At 43.9% G+C, this 13275-nt stretch overlaps 1 protein-coding gene across 3 annotated transcripts in view; it reads right to left on the bottom strand.

Annotated features, from left to right (window-relative positions):
- The window catches only part of asrgl1 (asparaginase and isoaspartyl peptidase 1), a 43283-nt gene that overhangs the window by 18018 nt on the left and 11990 nt on the right, over window positions 1-13275 (bottom strand). For 2 of the 3 annotated variants that reach the window (XM_043712188.1, XM_043712189.1), the window contains exon 2: window positions 12704-12899. In XM_043712188.1, coding sequence (XP_043568123.1) covers window positions 12704-12899 — 196 coding nt within the window. Of the gene's footprint in view, window positions 1-12703; window positions 12900-13100; window positions 13121-13275 lie in introns of those variants that run through there. The other variant, XM_043712187.1, reaches the window with a different exon arrangement.

The raw sequence follows: 13275 nt of genomic DNA, 5'->3' as shown, positions 1-13275 counted from the left end.
TTTCTCCCTTCAGAAATCATCCTTTTTCCTTCCATGTCATTAGTTCCAATGTGTACAATGACCTCCTGCTGATCCCTCTCCCCTTAGAGAACATTCTGCACCCTCTCGGAGACATCCTTGATCCTGCACCAGGGAGACAACACATAATTCTGATTTTTCGTTGCTGGCCACAGAAACGTCCATCTGTGCCTCGGACTAGAGAGTCTCCGAACACAATCGATCTCTTGAAACCTGACATACTCCATCTCAATACCAGAAACTTGGCTGTTTGTGCTCCATTCCCCTGAGAATTTATCATCCCCTACATTTTCCAGAACATCGCTCGCTCTCTCTCTTGCACTGACTGACCACGTGCTGCCTTTGTCTGTTCCTTTCCCTTTTGCCATTGTTTTGACTTTTGTTTTCTCCAACATTCCAAAACAATGTTCCAAACTGCATTTCAAACAGTAATTGCCGCTCCTGGAATTCAAGGAAATCACCTCCAACACCTGAAGGACCATAATCTGTCCACATTATCTGTTCCACTGGCTGTTTGAAGGCCTGTAGTACAATCCCATTAAGTGATTTCATCCTTCCATTGCTGTGGCCTTGCTGGAAGAGCCCTCCAAGCTGTGCTCCCTCAGTACTGTTGTGATATTCCCGAGCAATAATGCAACTACCCCACCTCTTTCATATCCCTCAATATCATGTCTAAAATATCTAAATCTCAAACATAATATGCAGCCATTCAGCATTCCTCTCCCTCACAGCATAATCGACAATCCTCTTGTCCGATGCTCCATTGATTTTATTCCATCTACTCATTGTCTCTTCCCCCCCCCCCCGGTCAAACCACTTGGGTTTAAGTAAAACACTATAGTTAAAACACAAAAGAAAATGGAATTTAGAATACTTAAATATTGGAACATTCTCAGCTTTCAGTTCTGCAAAGAGTCACTGGACTTAAAGCATTCACTGTTTTTCTTTCCATAGATACTGCCCAGACTGGAATTTCTCCAGTGCTTTGTTTTGTTTAACATGGAGGACCTTAGTTCAAACGAATCCAGGTTCTGCAGATGGCAGAATTTGAATTCAATGAAATGCTTGAATCAAAAGTCTAATGATGACTATGAAACCACAGATTGTTGTTAAAAACCCGTTTGGTTCACTGGTGCCCTTCAGGAAAATATAATTGCCGTTCCTTACGTTTCTCTGGATCAAAACCTGGAAGTCCCTCCCTAATGGCAGTGTGGGTCGACCTACAGCAGCTCATGATGACAGCTCACCACCACCTTCTCGGTGCATCGAGTGATTGGCAATTCATTTTAGGTAGTGACGTTCACATTCCTTGAACTAATTTTTTAAAATGCTCCTAAATGAACTGATTTTGCAGATGCAAGCACCATTGACTTCATCTATCTTACGAGGATTGAAGCTTTCAAAAGAAAAATTGGATTTTGGAAAATAAAGGATTGATGAGGGAATATTTGATATGCTTCTCTGCTTTGCAGACAGTAGTGTCACGGATCAGGCCAGACCCTTATAAAATATTTTAAAGGTAGCGTAGACCCTAGCATTTTCTTACTTTAAAAAGTAAATGTGAAGCGAGTGTTCCAGGTGATGTAACTGGTCAAACCACTTGGGTTTAAGTAAAACACTATAGTTAAAACACAAAAGAAAATGGAATTTAGAATACTTAAATATTGGAAACCTTATCAGAATACTCAATACAGTACCAAAACAAATCAACTGTTCCAACTTCATAATACCCCATAAACACGCTGCTTGGCAAAAAGGCAAATTCAAAGAACAGATTCTTACAGGCAGGATTCCATCCCAGGAGAAAACAAGACAGAGATTTCAGAGAAAATTAGTTAGGAATCATTTACTGAAGCTTGCAACCCTTCTGGGATTCAAACATGTTGTGACTCAAACAGCTAAAAAAAACTAGAAAGCTTGAACTGGGAGAACTGGCCACTCCCCTCCCATTGTTAAAATGTTTTTAAAAAACCCAAAGGCCTCTTAAACATCCAGTTAAACATCCAGGGTTACCAGACTATTCGGAAGAACAGACAGGAAGATAAGGGAGGTGGTTAGTTCTGATATACAAGGATGATATCAGGACAGTGCTGAGAGATGTTATAGGTTCTATGGAGAGCGAGGTTGAATCCATTTCGGTGGAAATTAGGAATTGTAAGAAAAGGTCACGGATAAGTGTCATCTATAGGCCACCAAATAATATCACATTGGGACGGGCAAGAAATAACTAATGCCTGTAAAAATGGTACAGCTATTATCATGGGGGATTTTAATCTACATGTAGATTGGTCGAACTAGCTCAGTCGGGGAAGCCTTGAGGAGGAATTTGTTGAGTGTGTCCGTGACAGTTTTCTTGAACAGTATGTAATGGAACCGACGAGGGAGCAAGCTATCCTCGATCTGGTCCTGTGTAATGAGACAGGAATAATTAATGACCTCATAGTTAGGGATCCTCTTGGAACGAGCAATCACAGTGAGGCTGAATTTAGAATACAGCTGGAGTGTGAGAAGATAAAAGACCAATACCAGGGTCTGTACTTGAATAAGGCAGACTACGATAGAATGGGGGAGGACCTGGCTAAAGTAGGCTGGAAAGAGAGACTATATGGTGAGACAATTGACTAGCAGTGGAGGACTTTCAAAGAAATTTTTCAAAGTGCTCAGCAAAAGTATATTCCAGAGAAAAGGAAGGACTGTAAGAAGAGGGGTAATCTGCCATGGGTGTATGAGGAAATAAGGGAGGCTATCAAATTGAAAGAGAAGGTATACAAAGGGTCAAAAATATCAGGAATCTAGAAGCTTGCAAAATCTTTAAAGGTCAACAGAAAGCCATAAAAAGAGCTACAAAGAAAAGAAAGATAGAACATGAGAAAACAGTAGCACAGAATATAAATATAAAGCACAGATAGCAAAAGTTTCTATAAATATGTAAAACGAAAAAGAGTGGCTAAAATAAGCGTTAGTCCTTTAGAGGATGAGAAGAGCATTTTGTTATGAGATATGATGAAATGACTGAGGCACTTTGTATTGGTCTTAACAGTGAAGTAAACTAATAAAATGTCAGTAATTGGTAAAGAGATGAAGGTAGGGGAGGACCTGGAAACAAACATTAATATGGAAGAGGTAGTGTTGGGCAAGCTCATGGAACTAAGGATAGACAAGTCTCCTGGCCTTGATGGAATGCATTCCAGGGTACTAAAAGAGAGATGGCGGAGAAATAGCAGGTGCACTGGTGATAATTTTCTAAAATTCGCTGGACTCTGGGGTAGGCCCAGCAGATTGGAAAACAGCAAATGTGACGCCACTGTTCAAAAAAAGGTAGGTAGACAAAAGATGGGGAATTATACAATAGTTAGCTAACTTCTTTAGTGGAGAAGATGCTGGAGTCTATTGTCAAGGAAGAAATAGCAGGGCATCTTGAAAGAAATCGTCCCATTGTACAGACGCAGCATGGGTTCATGAAGGGCAGTCATGCTTGACAAATCTGGTGGAATTCTATGAAGACATTACGAGCAAGGCGAACAACAGGGACCCGGTGGATGTGGGGTACCTAGATTTCCAAAAGTCCTTTGACAATATGCCGCACACGAGGCTGCTGTATAAGGCAAGGATGCATGGCAATAAGGGTAGTGTATTACCATGGACAGAGGATTGGTTGACTAACAGGAAGCAAAAAGAGTGGGGATAAATGAGTGCTATTCTGGCTGGCAGTCAGTGACTTCTATTAGTTAGCCAATCTTCTATCCACTACAATTACTACAACGAACATCATTGTGGAACATTGGCAAATACCTTTTGAAAATCTGAAAATGTTACATCTACAGGTTTACTTTCATCTAAGGGTGCTTGTTACCTCAGGTATGATTGCTCCTTCATGAAGTCATACTGATCCTGTCCAATTACACAGGTGTTTCCAGATTTAAAATATGACATGCTTTAAGTCAACTTGAACATGTTAAACTAACCGATGTATAATTGCCTGCTTTTGTTTTATCTCCTTTTTCCAATGAGGATGTTACATGTGGTAGTTTTCTAATCCTCCAGGACTTTTCCAATATCTCAGTATTCTTGAACAATTACTACCAGTTCAACTGCTATCTCTGTCGCTCCTTCTTTTAAAACCTAGGATGCAACGGTAGAGCTAAAACGTTTAATGATAGGGCCTTGGGTAGTGTTGTAGAACAGAGAGACCTAGAGATGCAGGCACGTAAATTTTGAAGTTTGTGCCATACAGAGATAAGGTGATCAAAAAGGCATTTAGCCCGCTCGCCTTCATTGCTCAGACCTTTGAGTATAGGAGTTGGGAAGTCATTGTGAAGTGATATGGGCATGAGGGAAGCCTCATCTAGAGGAATGTGTGCAGTTCTGGGTATCCAGTTCACACATTATCCCAGTGTCTGCATGGGTTTTCTGCCACAGCACAAAGATGTGCAAGTTCGATGGATTGGACGTGCTAAATTGCCCAGTGTTTAACAATGTGTAGGTGCGTTAGCAATAGGAAATGCATGGTTACAGGGAGAGGGTATGGGTAGAATGGTCTGCTGAGGGTTGGTGTGAACTTGATGGGCCAAATGGCCTGTTTCTGCACTGTAGGGATTCTATAGTTCTACAGTTACCATCGTGCATGAATTGATCAATGGTTGACAGGCAGGAAATAGGAACAGAGAATAATTGGGTCTTTTTCCACGTCGAAGAGCATGGTGCTGGAAAAGCACAGTCGGTCAGACAGCATCCAAGGAACAGGGGAGTCAATGTTGTTTCGAACAGGAGTCCTTCATCAGGAATGAGGCTTGCGGCCAAAAGGGGGTTGGGAGACAAATGGGAGATGGGTGGGGCTAGGAATACGATAGGTCGATGAAGGTAGGGGCGAAGGTGATAGGTCGGAGAGGAGGATGGAGTGTATAGATGGAGAGAAGATGGACAGATAGGGCTGTTCAAGAGGTTGGTGCTGAGTTGGAAAGGTTGGATCTGGGATAAGGTTGGAGAAGGGGAAAACGGGCAAACTGGTGAAATCCACATGGATCCTTGTGGTTGCAGGGTCCCTAGGCGAAAGATGAGGCATTCTTCCTCCAGGCGTTGGGTGGTTACGCTTTGGCAATGGAGGTGGCCCAGGACCTGCATGTCCTTGGCAGAATGGGAGGGGGAGTTGAAGTGTTGAGTTACAGGGTGGTGGGGTTGTTTAGTGCAGGTGTCCCAGAGGTGTTCTCCGAACCAATCTGCAAGTTAGCATCCTGTCTCTCCAATGTAGAGGAAGCCACATCAGGTGCAACGGATACAATAGATGATGTGTATGGAAATACAGGTAAATTTCTGTCGAATGTGGAAGGATCTTTTGAGGATCTTGGACAGAGTTTGGTGGGGGCGGGGGGTGGGGAGAAGGTGTGGGCGCAGGTTTTGCACTTCTTGAGGGCGGGTTGGTGGAGAGCATGGACCTGACAAAGGAGTCACAGAGGGAATGATGCAATATTATCGGAAAGACGGCGAGGTGGAAGGGAAGGATCAGGGGACGTTCTGCCCTTGTTGCGACTGGAAGGTGGAATTCAAGGGCAGAGCTGTGGGAACTTGTGCTGGAGAGCATCAATGACCACGTGGGAGGGGAGATTGCATTATTCGAAGAAGGAGGCTATTTGGGATGTTCTTTTTTCGGAATCGTTATCCTGGGAGCAGATGAGGCAGAGGAATTGGGCAAAAGGGGTAGCGTTTTTCCGCAGGGTGGGAGGAAGTGTAGATTTGACTGGTGCTGGAAAAGCACCACTCTGAGGAGCAGGAAAGTTGACCTTTCAGCAGGAGCCCTTCATCAGGAATGGATGGCTCCTGCCGGAAATATCGATTTTTCTGCTGCTTGGAGACTGCCTGACCTGCAGTGCTCTTCCAGCACCACTCTAATCTTGACTCTAATCTCCAGCATCGGCGGTCCTCACTTTCACCTGGGAGGAAGTGTAGTCCAGGTAGCTGTGGGAGTCTGTGGGTTTGTAGTGGATGGCTGCGTTGAGTTAGCCACCATTAATGGAGATGGAGAAGTCCAGGAAGGGGAGGGAGGTGTCTGACATGGTCCAGGTGAACTTGAGGTCAGGATGGAAGGTATTTGTGAAGCTGATGGACTGTTCAACCTCCTCATTGGAATATGAGGTAGCAGCAATACAGTCATCAATGTAGCGGAGGAAAAGGTGGGGAATGGTGCCAATGTGCCTGCGGAAGGGGGACTGTTCCACATACCCGAAGAGGCAGGCATAGCTGGGGCCCACGCGGATGTCCATGGCTACCCCTCTGGTCTGGAGGAAGTGGGAGGATTGGAAGGAGAAATCGTTGGGGGCGAGTTCAGCCAGTTGAATGAGTGTATCAGTGGAATGGTACTGGTTAGGTCAGCGTGAGAGGAAGGAACTGAGGGCTTGGAGACCTTTGTCATAGCGGATGTATGTGTACAGGGACTGGATGTCCCTAGTGAAGATAAGGTGTTGGGGGATGGGGAAAACGAAAGTCACGGAGGTGGAGGAGGGTGTGGGTGGTGCTCCGAATGTAGGTGGGGTGTTCTGGATGAAAGGGGACAGGACGGTGTCAAGGTATGCAGAGATAATTTCAGTGGGGCAGAAGCAGGCTGAGACATTGCCCAGGTCAACCCAGTCAGGTTTGTGAATGTGACATGGCATGCAATATTCCAAGTGTGGCCTAACGTTCCATAAAGCTGCAGCATTACTTACCTACCAATAAAGGCAAGTATGCCTAAAGCCTTTTTACAACCTTACCTAACTGCACTGCCACCTTCAGTGATCACTGGACCTGCACACCCAGATCCCTCTGCATACCAATAATTCTAAGGCTTCTTTTATTCATTGTATAATTTCCATCTGTACTTGACTTCCCAAGGTGCATCACCTCACATTTGTCTGGATTAAACTCCAACTCCCATTTTTCTGCATGTGCCTCCAAATGATCCATATCCTGCTGTATCCTCTGACCATCCTCACTATCCACAACTTCATCAATCTTTGTATCACCCACACTTACTAATTACACCAGGTATATCTTCCTCCAAATCATTTATGCAGACCACGAACAGCAGAAGCCCCAGCACTGATCCCTGGTGGATCTTTAGTCACAACCCTCCACTGCAAAAAGCATCCTTTTAACCCCTTCTGTCTCCTATGACTAAGCCAGTTCTGTATCCATGTTGTCACCTCACTCCTGATACCACATGATTTCACCTTTTGGACTCATCTGCAATGAAGGATCTTGTCAAAGGTTTTTATGAAAGTCCATGTCGACAACATCAACCATCTTTGTCACCACCTTAAGAAACCGAATCAAGTTAATGAGGCATTAAATCTCCTGCACAAAACCATGCTGTCTAATCACTAACAGGTCCGTTTGCTTCAAAATGCATATTCATCTTGTTCCGGAGAATCTTTTCCAATAATTTCCCTACCACTGCCATGAGACTCACAATCCTGTAATTTCCAGGGTTATCCCTGTTGCCCTTAAACAATGGGACAACAATTAGCTATTCTCCTGTGGTCAAAGAGGACACAAAGATGTTTGTCAATGCTCCAGCAATTTGTTCTCTCGTCTCCCACAATATTCTGGGATATATCCCATAAGGACCCAATACTTTTTAAGATGCGCAACACCTCTTCCTTTTCAATAGCAACTCGGCTTAGAAATTAGACACTCATTTCCCTGAGATTATCCTCCACCAATTCCTGCTCTTTGGTGAATATCAACACAAAATATTCATTTCGAACCCTCACCTTCCTCTTTTGGCATCACACAGAGTCCCCACCTTTGTCCTGGAGTGGGCCAACTCTCTTTGTGGCCACCTTCTTGCTTTTTATACATGGAGAAAAAGCCTTGGGATTCTCTTCAAATTGGGAGAAAGTGAGGACTGCAGATGCTGGAGATCAGAGCTGAAAAATGTGTTGCTGGAAAAGCGCAGCAGGTCAGGCAACATCCAAGGAGCAGGAGAATCAACGTTTCGGGCATAAGCCCTTCTTCAGGAATCAACATATTCCTGAAGGGCTTATGTCTGAAACGTCGATTCTCCTGCTCCTTGGATGCTGCCTGACCTGCTGCGCTTTTCCAGCAACACTTTTCAGTTCTCTTCAAATTGTTTGTTAATGACTTTGTGACCCTTTTTAGCTCTTCCAATTCTTTGTTTGAGTTCTTTCCCGCTTTCCTTCTCTACTTCAAAGACTGTCAGTTCCTATCCTTCTAGATCTTTTTGAAGATGATCACAATATCTCTGGTTATCAAAGGTTCATGCAACTTACCATACTTATCCATAATTCTCACAGGAATATGCCACTCCTGAACTATTATCAACTGCCCTCTGAAATACTCATGTCCAATGTGGATTGCCCCTCGGATGGCTGCCTCCAATCAAAATTCTCCAGTTCCTGCCTAATATTGTTGTAGTTTGCCATGCTCCAATTTAACACTGCAACCAGAGGACTGAGTTATCCCTTTCCCAGAGTATCTTAAAACTCATGGCATTATGGACACTGCTCCCAGCTCCCAAAATGCTCCCCCACTGAAACTTCACTCACCTGGCTGAGCATATTTCCCAAAACCAGGGCCAGTATAACCCCTTTCTTGGTTTGGCTGTTTACATACTGTTTCAAGAAACCCTCCAAAATGTCTCTGTCCCAACCAAGCCCCAGCACAGAGTGAGTCTCAGTCAATACAGGGGAAGTTAAAATTACCCATCACAAAATCACCACCATGTTTACAACTTTCCAAAAATTGCTGTACATATTATCACCTCTGTTTCCCACTGGCTGTTGGGAGGCCTGTAGTAAATCCCCAGCATTGTGATTTCACCTTTCCCATTCCATGTTCAATCCATATTGCCTCATTGCATGAGTTCTCGGATGTATTCTCCCTCCGCTGTAAGTTACTTTCTTATCAGTAATGCAACCCCTCCATCCCTTTTACATTTCCTCCTATCACATCTGGAACAGCTAAATCCTGGGAAATTCAGCTACCAATCCCGTCCTTCTTCTAGCCAAGTCTCCATAATGACAATAATGTCATAGTTCCAAATATTAACCAAAACTCTTCATTCATTTTCCTTACCTATTATACTTCTCACATTGAAACCCATTCAATTCCAGCAGTATTTCCCTGCATGTACTTGTGCTTAGTCATGTTTACCTTTGTTTCTACCTCTCCCTCAACTTCTGAATCTACTGTCCTACCTCTCTGGTTCCCATTCACCTACCACAGCAGTTGAAACCCCCCCCCCAACCACTACCTAGTTTCCTCCCTCCCCCACTCCCCCCAACCACTACCTAGTTTCCTCCCTCCCCCAGGACATCAGTTGCGGTCCTGTATAGACATCCAATTTGTACAGGTGCCACCTCCACAACAATTACAGAAATGTGCCTTAAGGATGTACAGGACTGGCAGCTGAATATTCCAAGATACAAAGACCCGGGTTCAATTCCCACCTCAGGCGACTGACCGTGTGGAGTTTGCACGTTCTCCCCGTGTCTGCGTGGGTTTCCTCCGGGTGCTCCGGTTTCCTCCCACAGTCCAAAGATGTTGAACTTTTTGGGCCGAATGCTCTGTTTCCACACTGTAATGTAATGTAATGTAAAACGTAAAATGCTATGGGAAGGATAGAAAGGGTGGGGGGCGGGTTTACAGAAGAGAGGAGGGCGAATGGCATTTTTGATAAGGGTTAGCATTACTGCTGCCCTAAGGGAGGATATGCCTGAGAATACGTCCAGGGAAGTTATTTGGTTGGAACTGAAACAAGAGAGCGATGATCACCTCCCAAAGAGTCAGCAGGAAATTGAAAAGTTCGAAATTGGTGGAAGGCTCATTTTGATGGTGTTCGGCAAGATCTTTTAAAGGCTGATTTGGGGTAGATGTTCACAGGTTAAGGGATGGATGGAAAATGGGAAACCTTCAGAAATGATATACTGTCCAGAGACAGTATATTCCTGTTCGGGTGAAAGAAAAGGGTGGTAGGTGTAGGGAATGCTGGATGGCTAGAGAAATTGAGGGTTTGGTTAAGAAAAAGAAGGAAGCATGTGTTAGATACAGACAAGAGAGATCACATGATTCCTTAGAAGAGTATAAAGGCAGGAGGAGTATACTTATGAGGGACATCAGGAGGTCAAAAGGGGACATGCAATAGCTTTGGCAAATAGGATTAAGGGTAATTTGAAGGGATTTTATAAACACATTAAGGACAAAAGGGTAACGAGGGAGAGAATAGGGCAACTCAAAGATCACTGAAGCAGCCTCTGTGTGGAGCCGCAGGAAATGGGGGAAGATACTAAATGAGTATTTTCATTCAGTGTTTACTGCAGAGAGAGACGTGGAACATATGGAATGTGGGGAAAATAGATGGTGACATTTTGAAAAATGCCTATGTTACAGAGGTGATGGTGTTGGATGTCCTGAAACACATACAAATGGATAAATCCCCAGGTCCTGATCAGCTGTACCCTATAGCTCTGTGGGAACCTAAGGAAGTGATTGCTGGACCTCTTGCTGAGATACTTGTATCATCGATACCAAAAGACAATGTTAGCTAACGTAATGCCACAATTTAAGAAAGGTGGTAAGAAAAAGCTGGGGAACTATAGACTGGTGAGCCTGACATCAGTGGTGTGCAAGTTTTTGGATAGAATCCTGAGGGACAAGATTTACATGTATTTGGAAAGGCAAGGACTGACTAGGGATAGTCAGCATGGCTTTGTTCATGGGAAATCATGTCACATTAATTTGATTTAGGTTTTTGAAGAAATAACAGACTGATGAGGGCAGAGACGTAGGCGTGATCTATATGGACTTCAGGAAGATGTTCAACAAGGTTCCTCAATGGAAACTGGTTAGCAAAGTTAGAACTCATGGACTACAGGGAGAACTAGCCATTTTGGACACAGAACTGACTCAAAAGGAAGAAGACAGAGGGTGGTGGTGGATGGTTACTTTTCAGACTGGAGGCCGGTGACCAATGGATCGGTGCTGGGTCTACTGCTTTTCACTATTTACATAAATGATTTGTATGTGAACATAGGAGGTTCACTTAGTAAGTTTGCAGATGATACCAAAATTGGAGGTTACCTCAGAGTACAACGGGATCTTGGTCAGATGGGCCAATGAGCAGTGGTTAAGTTATTCAGTTTTCCGTTGCTTGCGTTTCATTCAGTAATCTTGCAAGTAAATTCTGTTTTGTTTAAAACTTGGTGGTTTGACCAGCAGCATTTCTCCTGGAATGCCCACTGTACACCTGCTTAAAACAACTAGCAAAGTGATGGCCTGGGCTGCCTTCTTGAAATGTTTGGAGGGCTCTGGCCTGGTCCATAAGACTCTTCGGTCTAACTCGTCCATGCCGGCAAGATATCCTAACTTAGCCTAGTCCCATTTGCCAGCACTTACCCCACATACCTCTAATCCCTTCCTATTCATATATCCATGCAGATGCCGTTTAAATGTTGTAATTTTACCAGCCTCCACCACTTCCTCCAGCAGCTCATTCCATACATCACACTGTGCGAAGAAGTTTCCCCTTAGGTCCCTTTTAAATCTTTCCCCTCTCACCCCAAACCTATGCCCTCTAGTTCTGGACTGGACTGCCCCACCCCAAGAAAAATACCTTGTCTATTTACCCTATCCATGCCTCATGATTTTGTAAACCTCTACAAGGTCACCCCTCAGCCTCTGATGCTACAGGGAAGATTGCCCCAGCTTATTCAGCCTCTCCCTGTACTATAGTTCAAACCCCCCAACCTTGGCAACATCCTTTGAGTTCTTTCAAGTTTCACAACATTTTTTTTTAAAAACAGGAGGGAGACCAGACCTAAACACAATCTTCCTAAAAGTGGCCTAACCAATGTCTTGTACTGCCACAACATCTCCCAACTCCTATAATCAATGCTCTGACCAATAAAGGAAAGCATACTAAATGCCTTCTTCACTATCCTATCTACCCAAGACTCCACGTTCAAAGGAACTGTGAACCTGTACTCCAAGAGGTCTCTTTGTTCAGCAACACTCCCCACATTGTATAAATTCCTACTTTGGAAATAAAATCAGTCTGACTCCAGATACAGAGTCTAACCTCACCTTTAAAGCATTGTCTGTGTGGAGATATCACTTTTTTTTTAATCCAGTGATAAAACCTTAATCAAAATCTGCAATGCCATTCTAAGTGATTAAAGAACGAACAGCCATAGAGGTTTATCTAATATATTGCATCAGCTGTATGGCACTTTGATCTTTTACTTATCAATTCTGTGTCCTACATACCTGCCCCTCTGGCTACCTGACAAAGGAGCAGCACTCCAAAAGCTTATACTTTCACATAAACTTGTTGGACAATAACCTTGTGTTGTGTGATTTTTAACTTTGAATGTATTTATGAAAGAGATAGATAATGCTTTAGAGTTTAAAAACCCTGTATGGAAGCAAAAGAGGGATTAAAGTGGCACTGAGATAGAGGATCAGCCATAAATTGTACTGAATACCAGAGCAAACTCCAGAGACCAAACATCCTCCTGCTAACTAATTTATCTCTAATATCAGATTTCTAACTCGAATAACCTAATGCTGCTGAACCTTGCAAAATACCAAGAGTAAAGATTTGAGAAAAATGGGTTATGCTTGAGAACTTACGACAAACCCTTAAGCAAAGATTAATTGTGAGATTTAAAATAGGTGAATGTAGTCAATTTACCAGCATTAAATAAAGGGCAGTTCTCTAATATAACTGAAGCCTCTTCCACCACATCCAGGGCGCTACCCCCCTGGCGAAAGCGGCAATAACCCTGCAGAGCAGCTTTCTTCACTTCGAGCAGACAGACTTCCTTAAGATCCTCTGGAAATTTTCCGCAACCTCCATGCACGACGATTACAGGATTGCTGGTACACATCTTAAATAAATAATGACAAATATTTCAAAAATAATATTGCATGCTTCAGCAGCAATACTCATGTCACACGAAAAACTCAAGCGAACACAGAAACAATCTATTCAGAAAGAGCACAGTTAAAAGACTGGGGCCCACAGCGCTCATCAGTATCGGGGCGGGCTAACCCCGTGCATACAGGGCTCTGGGCGGGTGCATAAATACCCCGCAAACACAGCTCCCTGAGTAAAAGACTTCACAACGATATCCACTATTTCACGCATTCACCTCCGAGAGCACGCTGTTCCAGAGACGCGCACTTGCCGCAAACTAAGGGGGCGGGGAGGTGCGGACGTGGTGGAAGGGGCGGGGGCGGAGAGCAGGGGGCAGGGGGCGGGGG

Source organism: Chiloscyllium plagiosum, chromosome 21, assembly GCF_004010195.1.
Source record: "Chiloscyllium plagiosum isolate BGI_BamShark_2017 chromosome 21, ASM401019v2, whole genome shotgun sequence".
NCBI classification, from domain to species: Eukaryota; Metazoa; Chordata; class Chondrichthyes; order Orectolobiformes; family Hemiscylliidae; genus Chiloscyllium; species Chiloscyllium plagiosum.
The sequence above is the reverse complement of the archived record's forward strand: the minus strand, read 5'-3'. Positions and strand labels throughout refer to the sequence as shown.